The 17,282-nt window shown below is 31.4% G+C and overlaps 1 protein-coding gene across 1 annotated transcript in view; it reads right to left on the bottom strand.

Moving 5' to 3' along the window:
* Positions 1-17,282, bottom strand: part of LOC143076666 (uncharacterized) — a 103,247-nt gene that overhangs the window by 59,893 nt on the left and 26,072 nt on the right. The window contains exons 4-5 of the mRNA XM_076252505.1: positions 15,331-15,408; positions 7,193-7,233 (exon numbers count right to left, since the gene is read on the bottom strand). Of these exons, the coding sequence (XP_076108620.1) occupies positions 7,193-7,233; positions 15,331-15,408 (119 nt within the window). The remainder of the gene's footprint in view (positions 1-7,192; positions 7,234-15,330; positions 15,409-17,282) is intronic.

The following is a 17,282-nucleotide window of genomic DNA, read 5'->3' as shown; positions in this document are numbered from 1 at the left end:
CATAGTCACCAAATTTTGAATTGTCTAGTGAAAGAACGTCATCTATATAGCGGAAAGTAGAGTTAAAGGATATTGCTAACTTTTTATCTTTCTTCCTAAGAAGTTCCTGCATGAAGTCAGCCTCATAACAATAAAGAAACAAGTCGGCAAGTAGAGGGGCACAGTTTGTTCCCATTGGGATGTCACCTCGTATGATTTCCTTCAAAGATAATGAGAAGTTTTCATAGTAAGTTGAAATTTGAAAAACCCAGAAAGTGTTGCATCCAAATGTAGTGTGTTTGCTTTTTGACTGTGTAACAATATTTATCAAATTTGCATTTTGAGAGTAAGTTATAATTCAAAATAATTCTTCAGACATAATTTTAATTCATCTACTCGCAAGAAATGCTTTAGTACTGAGTGAATAGTTTGACCGATATTCTTAACTCTTACACAAAAGAATGCAAGTCTTGAACAATTTGACGGACAGCTGGAAGATACTTCACATCCGAAAATTTATCAATTGAAATTTTTTCACCAAGAAGAAAAAATAACTGTTCTGTCAAACAAGCAATGTTCCTTTTTCTTGCGGAAACTTTTTAGTGGGTATATCAGTTGATATTGTTTCGAGTGGTTTTGTTTATATGTCGCGCATGATTTCATGAGTTTAAATTTCCAAATCCTGATTCCATAAATCTTATTAAAATTAGTTCTCCGCACTTGCTCCTCGTTCTTTAAAATTTATATTATGTGGTTTGTGATATATAAACCACAAGAGTAAGTGCGGAAACATATTTTTTTTATCAGATTGTGAGTTTATATTTTGTATTTCCAATACTAGGCTAATTCTAAATCTTTCCTTTGAAAGTTTCACAGATGTATCTATGTATTGAGTTCGTGCTTTCATTAAGTTTGATTGTTTTGTACTGCTAGTATCTGTTTGGCGAATAAAATAGACTTAAAAAGGGGTTCTAAGTAATCATTCGTATGGTTTTTTTTTATTTATTTCTCAAGGTCGGGGTGGGGGGAGACTGAAGTTTGAAATGAGGTAAAATGTGCTTGCAAAATTCCATTATAGTATAGTGCTTGGACATAACGTGAAGTGAAGAAAGTCCCACTTAGGACATAATGTTTTTTCAGTCTGTGAATCTGTTAGTCTGTCGGTCCTTTTGGATGAAGTTGAAGTTCAATCAACTTAAAACTTCGTACACATGTTTCCTCTGATATGATCTCTCTTATTTTAATGTCAAATTAGAGATTTAATCCTAATTTCACGGTCTGCTGAGCATAGAAAATGATTGTGCGGAAGGGGCATCCATGTACTACATGTATGTACACATTTTTGTTTGTAGTATGTCATTGAGTATTTGTACATGTATGCACAATATACCAATAGACCTTAGAAAAAAATTACAATGTTCTAGTTTCTTCAATCGTCAATGATCAAATATAGTAGATGTCTAACTCTTTTGGTGTTGGATTGCTGCCATTTATTATTAACACTGATTTTTTTTTTTTTGATTTTTTTTATTACTGTTTGACTACAAGCAATAATGCCTCTGATTTTTTACTATAAATAGCGTGAAAAAAATTTTCATTTTTACTTAGTTTATAATTGTGTAATACGGTATTCATTATTTACAAAGTAGATTTTGCTGTATTCTATCACAGAATATTTTAGTTCGCCGTTAAGAAGTTGCGTGCAGAAGTTTCAGTTTTTTCCCTAGATTTAACATAGAATGAAACTGGTTCCACTTTTTTTTATCATGCATGTGAATAGCCTTCAGATTTATAGCTAGAAATTAAATCAAAGTGTGGGGATCGAGTTGCTAGCATAAAAATCGCTATATAACAACTCATCTACGTTTTAAGATTTCTAGGATGCCTGAATATTTGAATATTTCCAAGGACAAAGGACACGTTATTTTTCCAAGATTAGATACCAGCAAAAGTGAACCTGTTACGGATTATTATTTCTGTAGCTGTAATGAGGGGGACCTTTATCGGGACTCCGGGATCGGTTGTTTTTAAGCTCGGGATTTCGGTTCCGGAAATTCTTTTTGCGAATTTCGGGATGTCGGGATTTAAATTTATTTAAATTCCGGACCTCAGGATTTCGTGTTTTTAAGCCAGGGATTTCGGGATAAGGATCCCTCTTACTTACCCCCTCATGTAATGTGTTGCTCTTTGGATATTTATTTTTTTTATTATTCATATGGAAATTGACATGTCCTAGATTCGATTTAGTTCATATAGTATATATTCTTTTCCATCATTAAAATTAGAGAACTTTCTCATCATGAATATTGATTTTAAAAATGTTATTGTGTGTTGGATTTCTGCCACGTATGACTTCTTCTTTCTTGTGTTTTGGTTTGTTTTTTTGGCGTGTCTATCACAAGGGTCTCGATGAGGGGTTGCCTTAAATTTCCTTTTCTTTATTTTTTTAACGTTTTTTTTTTCATTCTTTAAATGCCTTTTTAAGTTTTGCCCAGTATTCTTTATATTTCAGCACCATATTACCGAAACCCATCTAACATTATTCTTTATTCTGTAAAACCTATCATTAGAAACGGAAACGATGTAACGTACATATGTTCATAGTTTATTGTAAATTTTATCATTGTTTTGCCGTATATTTTTCTCTTGTCGACAACTATTATGTTACCGTGTAAGTTATATCTGTTTGTTATTTTCCACGCTTTTATTTCAGATGATTTAATTTTAGAGCATCTGTTCATTTTTAGAAATTCAAACTAATCTTTTTTTATCGTACTTTACGTGCTAGAAATTAACCCCAGGTGTGCGTGCTACTTTTTAAAAACTTATTATTTCAAACAACTCAGTATTCTACGCGAATATTGTGCAAAGAATAATCGGTTATTGTTTAAATGTGCGGAATATGCATTATAAGTTATATTAATTACCAGGAAGTGTGTTGCAAAGAAGCAAAGTGTCAATGACACTGATGGGCGTTTTTCAATAAAAACGTATTTTCTTGTCCTATCCACTTTAAGGTAGTTCGCTTCTCAGTTTCAAAGTACTTAACTTTTTAAAACACTGGTTTATACTGATAGGGGATTAATAAAGGAATCAATAGAGCCAAAAAAAATATATAGGTCACCGTGCTTGTTTTCGAGATATTAGCCATTGAAATTTTGGCGGGAAAAAATTCTCTCTTGACTTTTCATAGCTTTAGTATTGACAAGGTGAAGTTCTCAAAAACTGTTAAAAAGTAATTAAAATTTTATAAGACTTTTACAGATGGCTTATTATTAAAAATGTAAAAAATTTACAAAAAGAAAAATGGGGGTCACCGGGCAAATTTTTGCAAGGCATTCAAATGGATAAAACCAAAGGATTCTGAAAATCTGACAAAATATCCAAAACATGACAAGCCAGCTTCCTTAAAAAAATGTGTTTGATCTTTGCAAGTACTTTTTTGTGCAGTCAGTACATTGAATTAGATTTAACATTTTTAAACAAAGAAACAGTTTATTTTTAGAGGGATTGATAAGATATTGACTCCTGAATGGTCCAAAACAACCAAAATGGCATGTCCCTAGACCGCCTGTTCAACATTCATACTCTAAAATATCGTAAAAAATGAAGAAATAAATGTTTTTTTTACTTTACATAAGTTCTTTAATAATTCAAAAGTATGTTCAGAGCCAACATATTCTAATAAACACATTTCAATATAGGTTTTTTAATTTCAGAAGGTTTGTCCCTCAATGTAATTTTTGTTTGCAAGAGATATAAACATTAGGGTCTTACAAAAGAAGTGATGCTTTTATAACGGCAATTAAATTGTTGGTAAGAAAAATTGAGCACATCAAATGGACCAGAGTGATACCGTATTTTTGATAATGTCCCCTATGAAGCGGGTCAAATCTCCTTCAGTATCTGGTTTTAAAATTATGAAAAAAATATCAGTGTACAGCTTGATAAATGCTTTGATGAATACAATCAGTCTTGTTATTATTGCAATATAGGGATTGTGGGGAAAAAAATAAAACATGCGAATACGTCCCTTACGAAACGGTCCCCCACGAAACAAGTATGGGAGTAAAACGTTTCGTAGTGGACACTACCACTACCATGGAGTCTTTTTTAAATCTTTTTTCAATTATATTCGTGCAAAACAAATAACAAGGGTTAGTTTCATGTAATTTTTATTATGTTTTTATTAACATATAATAGGGTTGATGTCTACTACGAAACCTTTTGTCCACTACGAAACGGTTTTGTCCATTACGAAACGCATCAAAATGTCCACTACATAACGTGAGTTGAACCTTCATATGTGAAGTACTGTCTAATCTTTATCGATAAAAATGGTTTTCCAATTCAGCAAAAAATGATATTTTTCTAGTATTTAAAGTAAACAAACTGGAATGTCTATAGGAAACATTTAAAATTGCAAAAAATATGTGTGTTTAGAAGAAATTTCGTAGGGGACTTACGAAACAGTACACAAATTATGAAAATAATATCATTTTAAAGAATATTTAAGATTGCACTTTTTGTTTACAAACAGGTCTATTATAGAAGTATTCAAAATAACTCTTGAAATTAAATTTTAGACAAGTTGATTATCCATTTTTTTTTTAGGTCTGAAATTTACGCTTTTATTGTAAAACGCCCATATACTTCAGCCGCCGACGTTCTCAACGTTTTTGAAAATCCTTTTTGATGTATTGTTTGCAATCTTTGGGATGTTTTCGGGGTAGGTGGTAGACGAAAGAGAGATTGAGACATGATAGTGCTATTAGGTAGATGTTTTGAATTTTACGATGATGCCGGTTTCAATTTAAGAGCTTCAAGAAAAAAATAGTAAAATTTTGTTCGAAAAGTTTGATTTTGAATAAAATACACTTTTAATACGATCTACTTCTGGAAACCTATATAACATGAAAATTTTGAATCTCTTCTTTCGTTTTCATATTTTGTTGAAATACCTAGTACCCTACCACCTATCCCGGTTTTGCATTCTTTCCAGACATGATAAAAATACAGGTGACGTCGGCGGTCAAAATAAACGTCATTTGCGGTATTTCTTAAGGCTCATGCTTTATTAGAAAGAAATTTTATTACTTTACAACAAATAATATACATCATGTTATACAGAATTAGAATCTGCTATTCATCAGCTTTCTTTATATTCTAAATTTAACTAGTAAAAATGAACAAAACAATAAGAAAATACTTGTCTTTTATTATTATAAAATGGAGAAAAATGACTTGTCTAAGAAAATTTTGATACCTTGCTATCCCTATATTATATAGTGTCCTCATTTCATCTTTAAGATATGAGTGACAATTGTGTCTCTACTTCTATTTCTAAACTGAAGCATATGGAAAATTTGCTATTCGTTAAACGTTAAATTTCGTGGTTTACCTGTTCCCATAAAATCCCCGAAAATTGATATCCAACAAATAATGATGAATCCACAGCAACTATTATCTTTAAAAGAGGGAGATGAGGAAATAAAGGATACAACAGATACAGTTATGTCTGCCTCATATCTTGTCTTACATCTAGAAATTGACAATGAGGGTGGTTGAAAACAAAACTTTACGACAAAAGAGATGATTTCAACTTTCCATTTCTGTGTAGCAACATTCCAGCAGAGCCTTCATACAGAGTATATATCTGCAAATTGATACGGTATTCCCGGGCTTACATTGACTACCATGATTTCCTTGATAGAGGGTTGCTACTCACAAGGAAGCTATTAAACCAAGAGTTTCAAAAGGTGAAGTTGAAATCATTCCGTTGTAATTTTTACGGACTCCATCACGAGTTGGTTGACCGTTATGGAATAACCGTTTCACAGATGATATCGGATATGTTCCTTGCGTCGTTACTACAACCCTCTTCCCTTTTCACGATTGTGAACAACCAAATTAGACTATTAACCGGGTTTGTAATAACATGAGTAACACGACGTGTGCCACCTGAGATCACTTTACGTGTTTGGTGTTGTTTAGTCTTTAGTTTTCTATATTGTGTCTTGTGTACTATTATTTGTCTGTTTGTCTTTTTCCGTTCTGCCATGGCGTTGTCAGTTTAATTTTTATGTATAATTTTGACTGTCCCTCTTGTATCTTTCGCTCCTCTTTCAAGAGCATATTGATATCTGAATCTTATTCAATGGTCTTCACAATTGTTCTTACTAATGTAAGAATGGGCAGATTTGGAAAGGAAAGGTACGGGTTTTGAAGGTATTGTGATTGTAATTTTTGTGTGCTTTAATATTCCTACGTAGGTTAATAGTGTAGTAACGACAATGGAGAAACGAATATGTATTGCCTTGAATGCACAAGATTGAAGTATAAAAGCACTGAAAAACATAAAACAAGATATATGTTTGAAAATATATCGGGCAAAGTTAATGATATTCATGATAATATCTAAATCGTTTAGTTTACAAAAGTTACAAAAGGAAGTAACAAGACCTATATCATCTCATATTTTGACATTTAATATTAATTTCTATATTGTCTGAAAATTTACTCTCTAAACTCTCTGTCGTTCTCCAAATAGTATAATGTTTCTTTCAACCTCCGATCCATTCCTAAATGCAATGATTTCCATGTCTATTATTATTATTTTATGAATTTCCGGGGTTTTGTTTCCCCTTCAACATCGTATTTGATTTGATCTCTTTGAGCCTAGCGAGTTTTATGAAGGAGGAAAACATTCTTTTATACCAAATTATAAGTTTGATGAATTTTTATCACGGTATTTTTTTCAAAATTTTAGAAGCCCAGCATGTTTTTGTTTGATTTATGGTTAAGGAATTTTGATATATTGTAAACAGGTTCTGTACCGAATCATCACCCATTACCAACTGGTTCAAACATGTTTAAATACAAGAATGTGTCCCTAGTACACGGATGCCCCATCTGCACTATCATTTTCTATGTTCAGTGGACCCTGAAACATGGGTGAAAACTCTAGTTTGGCATTAAAATTAGAAAGATCATATCATAGGGAACACGTGTACTAAGTTGATAGTTGATTGAACTTCTACTCCATCATAAACTACCTTGACCAAAAACTTTAACCTCAAGCAGGACAGACGGACGAACGAACGGACAAACAGACGGACGAACGGACGCACAGACCAGAAAGTATAATGCCCATAAATGGGCCATAAAAAAAATTAGGAAGTAAGGGAATTTAGTACATAACGTGTTTAAATACCTGTCTGCTGCAAACAGATTGGAAGCTTGTTAAGTCTTTTCCTGAAAAATATTTAAAGAGAATTATTAATATATTAGTATTTAATTTATAATTTATAATGAGGAAAACATCAATTATAAACGGTTTAGAAATTGAGCCTGTTAATTAATGATTATTAATATTTCATAATTATCTTGACCCAAAGCAAAAATGCTGATAAATTGCAGCAAGAAATTTCCATTTTTGAAGAAAAAGATTTATATATTTTTAATCATCGTGAACATGAAAATTCACATTTTACCTCGATTTCTTGAAAAATCGGTCATTGGATCTGTATGTGACGATAGTTTCAACAAAATGCCAAGTTGTTAATGCATTGTTGTATAACAACATATTTATAATACAGCAATTAATACAACTCTAAAGCAATCATTATATCTGTACATACCTGCAGAAAGAAACCCGAGAATAAAACTAACAACAAAAACGGAACGTTTCACATAATTCTTTCAATTCGTCAAGTTTAACACGACATCATAATTTAACAAAAATGTTTAAAACACCAAAGACGCACTAGGTAAAGCATACTTTGCAAGGAGTAACTCAATAATGTAGATTTCAATTAGCACTTAGACTGGCTTTTTTGCATTGTTTTCCTTGTTTATTCGTAGTGTAAAATATAAACCTTATACGTTTCTTTTCTTTAATAAAACCATTTTTTCCATATTTTCCCCTGATTTGAGATAATGACAGATATCAGCAGTACAAAACAATCACACTAGAATGAAAGACGAAAAGAACGTTTGATACATTTGTGAAATTTCAAAGTGAAGTTTCAAAATTAGGAACTAAAATACAAAACAGGGAATCATAATTGGAAATGTCATCTGAAAGTACTTCTGACTTTAAATTTCAATATAAAATGGCACTGTACGAAATATATGAACTGCAAACGGAAATAGATATTCTAGTAAAAGAATGCAATAATAATGATCATACAAAACATTCCTTAAAATCAAAATTATTCCAAATTGAATCAAAGTACAAAACTCATAATGCTACGCTGGAGAAAACTAATAAACGTTATAACTATCATGAACTTAGAAAATTTCAAAAACGTGAAAGCTACCACAAAAAAGTAATTTGTTCACAGAAGAATGAAATAAAGAAATTAAAACTTGACACAAACAAATTTAAAACTGTAGAAGCAGAAAAAAGGAAGACAGTACAAAAATTCACCTACTATAAGAGACAAAATAATGGATTAAAACAAAACAACTCGGAACAAAAACAATGATTTCAAAACTCCAAAGAGAAGTTTCCGACAGAACAGGAACATTGCTAGTTGAAGGAACAGGTAACTGTTTTTCTTGATGATCAATTCCCATTAATACATTTTCGGATGGGAAGTATCTTCTAGCTGTTCGTCAAGTTGTTCAACACCTGCATTCATTTGGTGTAGGAGTTAAACATATCAGCCAAACTATCAACTCAGTGCTAAAGCATTTATTGGTTGGAAGATGCATTAAAAGTTCCTTCAGAATCTTCAAATCGTCGAAACATTTCGGAATCTAGCTTACAAGCAAAAATGCAAATTGGTGACATATTGTTACACAGTCAAAACTCAACACATTACATTTCGATGGTACATCTGACGCAAAGCGACACTTTTTGGGGCTTTCAAATTTCATTTATCGTTATCTTCGAATAAAAACGTACGAAGTAACACAAAGACTTAGGTGGAAACAATTAAAGACAATTTTATGGAGATAGCGATTTTCGTTTCACAATCGAATGAAGATGTCAACGAAAATTATGCCAAATTAATGCTCAATATTAAAAATATAATGTCTGATCAACATATTATTAATAAAATTTATGAACTTATTAAAATGAGGAGTGATATTTTTCCAAAATGTTGAAGTAACTGTGACACAATGTCAGAAAATGAACAAGAAAAAGCGGTTGAAATACACCAATGGTTTTGTCACTTGCAATTTTTGGCGAATTTGGGTGATAGTATTGATACAGCTTTAAAAGCGTATGAAAAAATTGTAACGGATGGACTGGTAAACTTGGAAGAAATCAGCTTACCACATTTTCAAGTTGGTCTGACAAGGACAGTGAAGCTGTTAGATGCATACATACTGTTTGCAGTGCTCTGGTGTCTGGTGGTAACGCGTCGTCTAGGTGCCCAGAAGATTTTAAAACTTATCTCTATTTGAAAGGAAAAAACTTGTAGATTGGAAAGATTTTAACATACCAGATTTAATATCATATTTGAAAATGCCGGTGCTGTGGTTTATCACAGAAATGATCTTATTGAATTTTTCTCAAAAATCGTCATCATCATCCCTTAATATGCTCCAAATATCTGTTCTTTTCGATCCTCAAGATGAAACAATATTTCAGAAGATTTTATCGGTTGCAACTATTAGAAAAATTATAACCACTCCATTTCTAAAGTTTATTGATAGCAAAACTGTAGCAAAACACATTTTGGATTTGAATCAACATTTTTTACAATTACAAATAAATTAAAAACAGTAGTCAAAGGATCCAAGTGACTTTATATCAGGTGAAACTGTTTTGTTCCCTGAAGTTCCACCATGCAAAGATGACATCTTTGATGTGTTATATACCAGATACAAATGTTATATCAGAATCAGCGAGTTTGATGTCCACTCATCTTTATCTAACTGTGTCTCGCTTCTTAAAAAATCAGTTACCTGAAGGCTGTCATAGAACAGATAGTGAAACAGTACGTAAATAATCATTAACGGTTCCCAATCATAATCGTACAATTGAAAAGAACTTTGCCAATTTTACGCAGGTTTGCCACTTTTAACCAAATGCATCAATTGAACACATAGAGGCTATTTTAATGTGGGCTAACAACAAAAATGTCGAATGACTTGATTTAATAGATCCTGAATAAAATGCTTAAATTACTTTACCTTTGAAACCAACGCCTGAATTTACCAGTCAATGGCATGAGCGTAAAATTCAATTAAAACAAAAACGTCTTGACCGGTTGAAAGAAACCCAACAGGCGAAACGAGATGCTCAAAGTATCAAGAATTAACAAACTGCATTAGATACACTTCAAATCCTCAATTAACAGCCATGTAACACATTCCAAGATGTAACAGAAATGCTCGAGACATGTTGGACTGAAAATGAAAGAGAAGCCGCATTAAAAGCTCAAATTATACTGTTACAAATTTGTTAAGAACCTTCCATCTATTGAACACAAACTATTTTTCTTTTCTACAGATAAAATGAAATTGAATTCAGAGCAGTTATTATAAAATTCGTGAAAACTCTAAATCACCAAGACAACTTTTGATTGCCTTGTAATGACGACAATGAACTGGTATCCAATGAAAGAAGAAAAAAGTTGTAGATTTTTGGCTAAAAAAGGGGAAATTAAACTTTTGAGAGTTTAGATTTAATTCACCATAAATTTTTCATCCAGGAAACTTCAGGGTTTTTGGTTATCTATCTAACCATGTGTATAAACAGTAAAAATAAACATATGTATGATCAATGATTGCAGAAGGGAATACTTGTAAAATGTGTTACAATTGGACATCTGTCAAATCGACAAAATTATCCCCAAATGCCTTCGTTTTTATCATCTTAAAATTTCTCTGTACTTTTCACTTTTTTTACCCGAATTAAATCATCAAAAGTGATTTTTCATGGAAAAGTAATATCACTTATTCTATGCTGATAATCTATTTTTTTAACCTGTTTTTAATTATTTCCCTACTATTCCTACTCTGAGATATATGAAAACGTGTATGCATTTTGTCTAAACATTCTGAAAAGTATGAATAATGGGTGATGTTGTCTTAACAGATTCTTAACTTTCCTAATTCGTCTCAACGGAGGTCTTTACATTTGGTTTTGTCACTGTATTATCTTAAAATTTGTATTTTTTTTCAATTCTACATTTGTCTGGACAGAATCTCGACTGTAACTTATAAATTTTTGCTGTCAGATTACTTTAAAAATATTTTCGTTATCTATACTATTAAACGAGAAGACCTCATTTTGTGTGTCGCTTCTCCTCCTTCCCTAATAAATCAATCATTATAACTCTGTGTCCTATAGGTACCGTGCATAGTCGCATTTCTCATCCATTCTTATGACTATTCAGTTTGGGTTATTTGGGAGAAAAACGAAAACAAAGGCGTCCGGATATTGATCCGTATTCAAACCAACTTTTAAGTCAGATATGACTTCCGTTTTTAACATTGAGAACCAATCGTATGATAGATAACAAAAATGAAAAATAAATAAGCCAATCAGGGCGTTGTCCATATCGTGGTTTTTAGATCCTAAGAACCACTACATTATACCTCGGTTTAAACTTGCTCATAATTTCCATAAGTACTCGGACAATTATTTAGCGTTTATCTTCATGTATACTATTATAGATATTTTACTATAATATATAGTGATTGTCTATATAATATAGTAGTGATCGCCATGGATAAGAAACTTAGAACTAATAGTAAATAGAAAATTAAATAAATTTTAATATTTATAATATAGTATTGATCGCCATGGATAAGAAACTTAGAATTAATAGTAAATAGAAAATTAAATAAACTTTAATATTTATAATATAGATACGTATGTTCATATTATATATAGAAACGCGAAAATAATGGAATATAACAGAAAACAAAATAATAACGGACTTTGAAAAAAAGAGAGAGGGCATAAAATGTTTTACAAAAAAACATCCTAAAATAGTTAACATACTTTCAAACAAGCTTAAAATGCCCACGATTCGTTTTTAAGTCAGACAGGACTCACATATTAAAACTTGCACATAAATTTCATAAGATTACTCTGGGACAGGACAATAATTATCATCAGTCGCTTTGACTCTCTATATAAGGGACGACATCAAAAAATCAATGTAGGATGAAAAAATAAAATCAAATAGTTTGGGGGGGGGGCGTTAAACTGCTGCACGTTTTGTTTATCCGAAATTGGTTTTTACATATATCCATATTGGTCAATCATTTTTTTCTAAATTAAGTTAAGAGGGTCGGGGTTGGGGATGGGGGCTGGGTAAGTGAAAAAAAAACTAAGTTTTTTAGCCTTCATTGAACTTTTGATGTCGTCCCTAATAAAGCAGTGATCAGCCTAGGGGAAGAAACTTGAATTTAATAGAAAATACACTTTAATTATAATATATGTATGTTCACAGTATACAGAAAGGCAAAAATAATGGAATTAAACAGAAAAAAATAATAACGGAATCAAGGGAGAGGGCTTTAACTGTTTCCAAAAACCTATAATTTTGATACCTTTTCTGAAGTTTTCCAGACATGAAATCTTTTACGAAAATTATCAGTAAATACCAGTTTACATGCTTTAAACCAAGCTCTAAATGCCCGCGATTCCGCGGGTGTGTTCTAGTTGCTTTTGATATGTTTGACATCTGCTTTTATATGATAATTTTATCATATGTTAAATATCAATGAAAAAAGTAAAATCACAAAAAAAACTCCAAGGAGAAATCAAAACGGAAAGTCCCTATTTAAATGGCAAAATCAAAAGCACAAACACATTTAAAGAATGGATAACAACTGTCATATTCCTGATTTGGAACAAACATGTTCTTATGTAGACAATGGTGGATTAAACCTGAAAATTTCTGGGTATTTACGACAATGTATTATTATTATTTTTTTTAATTTTGTTTCATATTTAAATATTTTTGATTTTCGTTTTATATTCCAAACAATTTATTTTATTATCAAGATATTTAAAACGAACATTTTCTTAGAACAATGTTTTAAAAATGCAATAAATTTCTGTTAAACGTTCATTATGTATTAAAGAACTGTTAACATTAATTTGGTAATACTCAGAGCTTACATTATAAATTAATATGAGGCAGGCATTACCTGTAAATGGGGACGAAGTCTGTATGAATTATTTTTTTGTAACAGTTAAGTATTTGTTAAAAAAAAGAAACGGAAATACCGTAACGTTTCCGATTTTGGTTCTGTTGTTAGGGATTTTAGTTGTGACGTTATTTAAATTATGACGTCATATGCAATGTAAACAAAGAAACGATGATAGGTAATGTTTTTTCATATCAAGGAATTATTAAAAATGAAATTGGTATTGAGCGTTCCTTCCTATTTTATACTAGACTGATAAATATATATTTTACTCAAAGTTTCATACAAACGAGACCGGAAAAAGGAAGTACATTGTACATTTCTGCGCCGGTCCGGGATTTCAAAACACGACAAAAAAAATTTGAACGATTTTCAGTTCATTAGTACAATGAAAAATTCGGGAAATTTTCCCGAATTCTTTTTTTTTTATTGAATTTTCTACTGTTATTGGGGACTTCGTCCCCATATAAACAGAGTTGAATTAGTAAAAGTCACACACAGAGCTACGATTGTAAATGACCAACATGTTTTCCGCCAAAAAAGAAAATGAAATATTTCAAAAAGGATCTCCATTACCTATCAATATTGTTTAGCTTCTTTTGTTCCTTCACTAGTGGTCTTTCAAAAAAAAAAGTAAAAACACAAAAATACTGAACTCCGAGGAAAATTCAAAAAGGGAAATCAAAAATCAAAAGGCAAAATCAAAAGTCCAAACACATCAAACGAATGGATAACAACTGTCATATTCCTGACTTGGTACAGGCATTTTCTAATGTAGAAAATGGTGGATTGAACCTGGTTTTATAGCTAGCTAAACCTCTCACTTGTATGACAGTCGCATCAAATTCCATTACATTGTCAACGATGCATGAACAAAACAAACATACTCAAAGAGTAAAAATGTCAAAAATAGGGGTACAACAGTCAATATTGTGTTATCATCTTAATATCACTACATAAACAACAAATGTAACAAAGTAGCACAAAAAGGCATACATCAAATTTAACATTCTCATTTTGCTTTTCTTATACGGCTGAATTTATATATGTAAAGTCTACCCATAAATGAAAGAAGGTTTATAGTTTCAAGTTATAGTTTCAATTTTAAATTCTTGATTTTTTAAATTTCCCTTAAGTACATCCTTAAAGAGAAGAGAAGAAAAAAAGTTGTTGCTTGATCGTTAAATTAAGCAAATATAAATATTAATGGCATTTGAACATGAGGATGAATAAAAGACCACAGTTAAGACAAAACTTTGATATCCGGGTTTTTTTTTATTATTGCTAAAGATATACTGACAATGCATGATTGACAATTTTTCATCCGAATTTTTTCAATATGCGATGTGTTAAATCATCATTAACACAAATTGAGATGCTGAAATGCTCTTCTCAAAGTCCCCAACAGATTTCATTCAGACATTTCAGAAGTTATCAAATTTTTAAGACAGGGTTAAGACTGTTTAGAACATGTAGAATGTGTCAAGACAGTATCACACTTCGTTAAAGATGACCTAAGTAAACAAAAGGGACATTCAAACTCCTAAGTCGAGGATAAACTAACAACGCCATGGCTACAAATAATAGACTATTAATAATAAAGCAAATTCAGACAGTGTTCACGTTAAAACTGTGTTCAGACATGTATAGACATAATTGAGACTGTTAGGAAACAAAGTTAAGAAAAATTATCATTTCAAATTCAGACTGTTTTGTGTATATAAAAGAAATGAATACTATGTATATAATTGACAGAAAATGTTTAAAATAACATTAAATGAAAGAATACACTCTTTAAGATTAAAAATAGGTACATGTAAGTTTACAACAAAAACGTATAGAAATAAGAATATTTTAACAGTTAAACCTTATTCAACAGGGTAAATAGATTTGTTTTTCTGGAAATTATTCATATTATTTTTCATTAATTCAATCGAAAATATGAAGACGATACAGCACGTTGATACATTTTAAATCGGTGTGATATTAAGGAATACTGAAATATTAATATGATAATGGTATTTGGACAATTCATTTAGTTGTCGTTTTTACTTATAAATAATACATAGACCTAGCTACCGAATGAAAACCTAATCATATGCTTATAGATCAATAACTTAAATCAAAGAATCACACATGTTATCATTGTGACCGTGCAATTTAAAGAATCACTCAAATGGACAGAGACAGGTACAAATTTAAAATTAAAGCTTGATACACACTTACTAGCAGCTTTTTCTATGGCTGATGGATAACTTCCTGCTTCATATTGTCCTTTAACTAGCAAAACAGGAATTTCCCTATCTGAAAATGAAAATAAGATTAAACAATGTGGGTTTAACGAATATATGCCAATATTACATGATTATGATGTAAAGGAATGTCTTTCGAAAAAATCAACTGAAAACTTCATTTGAACAAATTGCCAAATTTTCATTAAAACATAATGAGGCAATAACAGGTTACCTATATTCAAATCTAATTAATTCACTAACAATAATCGAAGTAACGCTCAAACACTAAACTGAATATCGAATATGTCAAAATCAATGTGACAAATCAATTTCAATGCATATATAAAATAATTAAATGGTGAAGTTGAAATCATCCCTTCGTAAATTTTAAAGACACCATCACGAGTTGGTTGATAGTTATGGAATAATCGTTTCACAGATGATATCAGATATGTTCCGTATGTCTTAACTACAACTCTCTTCCCTTTTAACAAATGTGACCTACCGAATAAGCCTATTTACCGGATTTGTAATAACTTGAGCAACAAGACGGGTGCCACATGTGGAGCAGGATCTGCTAACCCTTTCCGAAGCACCTAAGATCATCCCCGTTTTTAGTGGGGGTTCGTGTTGCTTAGTCTTTGGTTTTCTATGTTGTGCCTTGTGTAATATAGTTTGTCTGTGTGTCTTTGTATGCCCAACTTACGATAGTAGAGGGGCATTATGTTTTCTGGTCTGTACGTCCGTCCGTTCGTCCGTCAGTTCGTCCAGCCGTCTGTCCCGCTTCAGGTTAAAGTGTTTGGTCATGGTAGATTTTGATGAAGCTGAAGTCCAATCAACTTGACACTTAGTTCGCATGTTCTTATGATATGATCTTGCTTACTATAAGCCAAAAAAAAAAAGGCTTTTGACCCCAATTTCACGGTCCACTGAACATAGAAAATTAAAGTGCGAGTTCCAGGTTAAAGTTTTTGGTCAAGGTAGTTTTTGACGACGATGAAGTCCAATTAACTTGAAACTTAGTACATATGTTCCCTAGGTATGAACTTTCTAATATTAATGCTAAATTAGACTTTGTACCCAATTTCACGGTTCATTGAACATGGAAAATGATGTCAATCTGGTATCTTTCGTCCCTCTTTCTTCCATTGCATACAACACTGACACTTTTCATTATGTCAAATTAGTAAAGTTTTGAGATTTGTTTTTAATCTTTTATTTCGGAATAGGAAATACCACGTCATATACCACAGACTAGGTACAGGACACGATTTTCTATTATTTTATCACACAGAGGAAGTTTGCAATAAAAGACATGGGGTTTATTCTCTTGTGAATTAGATATCGATGGGTTTGTTAAAAGCTTTTGTTATTTTATATGAATACTAATAATATACTTGCAAAGACCTCGTATATAATTTTATGTTGAAATTGAATATTTCGATATATGTTTTAAGCGATAACTAAGTCTCATTATGAAACCTATAATCATTTTTTTTGTAAATTCAAAGTGATAATTAAGCAGTAAAACAGATTTACCATTGACTTTCATACAAAAGAGTGACAATCGTTTTTGTTTGTGAAAGGCAGCCTATTTAAAAGCAACACATCAAACGTATGGATAACAACTGGATAAGAAACGAATGGAAAACAAATTAAAGTATTATGTAAACAAGAAAGAAGAAAAAAGAATATCAATGAAAAACATAACAACACTCGCTAAAATTATCGACCTTTTCGATACAAAAACATCAGATATAATAAAGAACAAACCATTAATGATATGAACTCATCATAGATACCAGGACTGAAATTTTATATTTATGCCAGACGCGCATTTCGTTTACAAAAGACTCATCAGTGACGCTCGAATAAAACAAATGTTAGAAAGATCAAATAAAGTACGAATTTGAAGAGCATTGAGGACCAAATATTCCTAAAAAT

The sequence above is a fragment of the Mytilus galloprovincialis genome, chromosome 5 (genome assembly GCF_965363235.1).
Source record: "Mytilus galloprovincialis chromosome 5, xbMytGall1.hap1.1, whole genome shotgun sequence".
NCBI classification, from domain to species: Eukaryota; Metazoa; Mollusca; class Bivalvia; order Mytilida; family Mytilidae; genus Mytilus; species Mytilus galloprovincialis.
The sequence above is the reverse complement of the archived record's forward strand: the minus strand, read 5'-3'. Positions and strand labels throughout refer to the sequence as shown.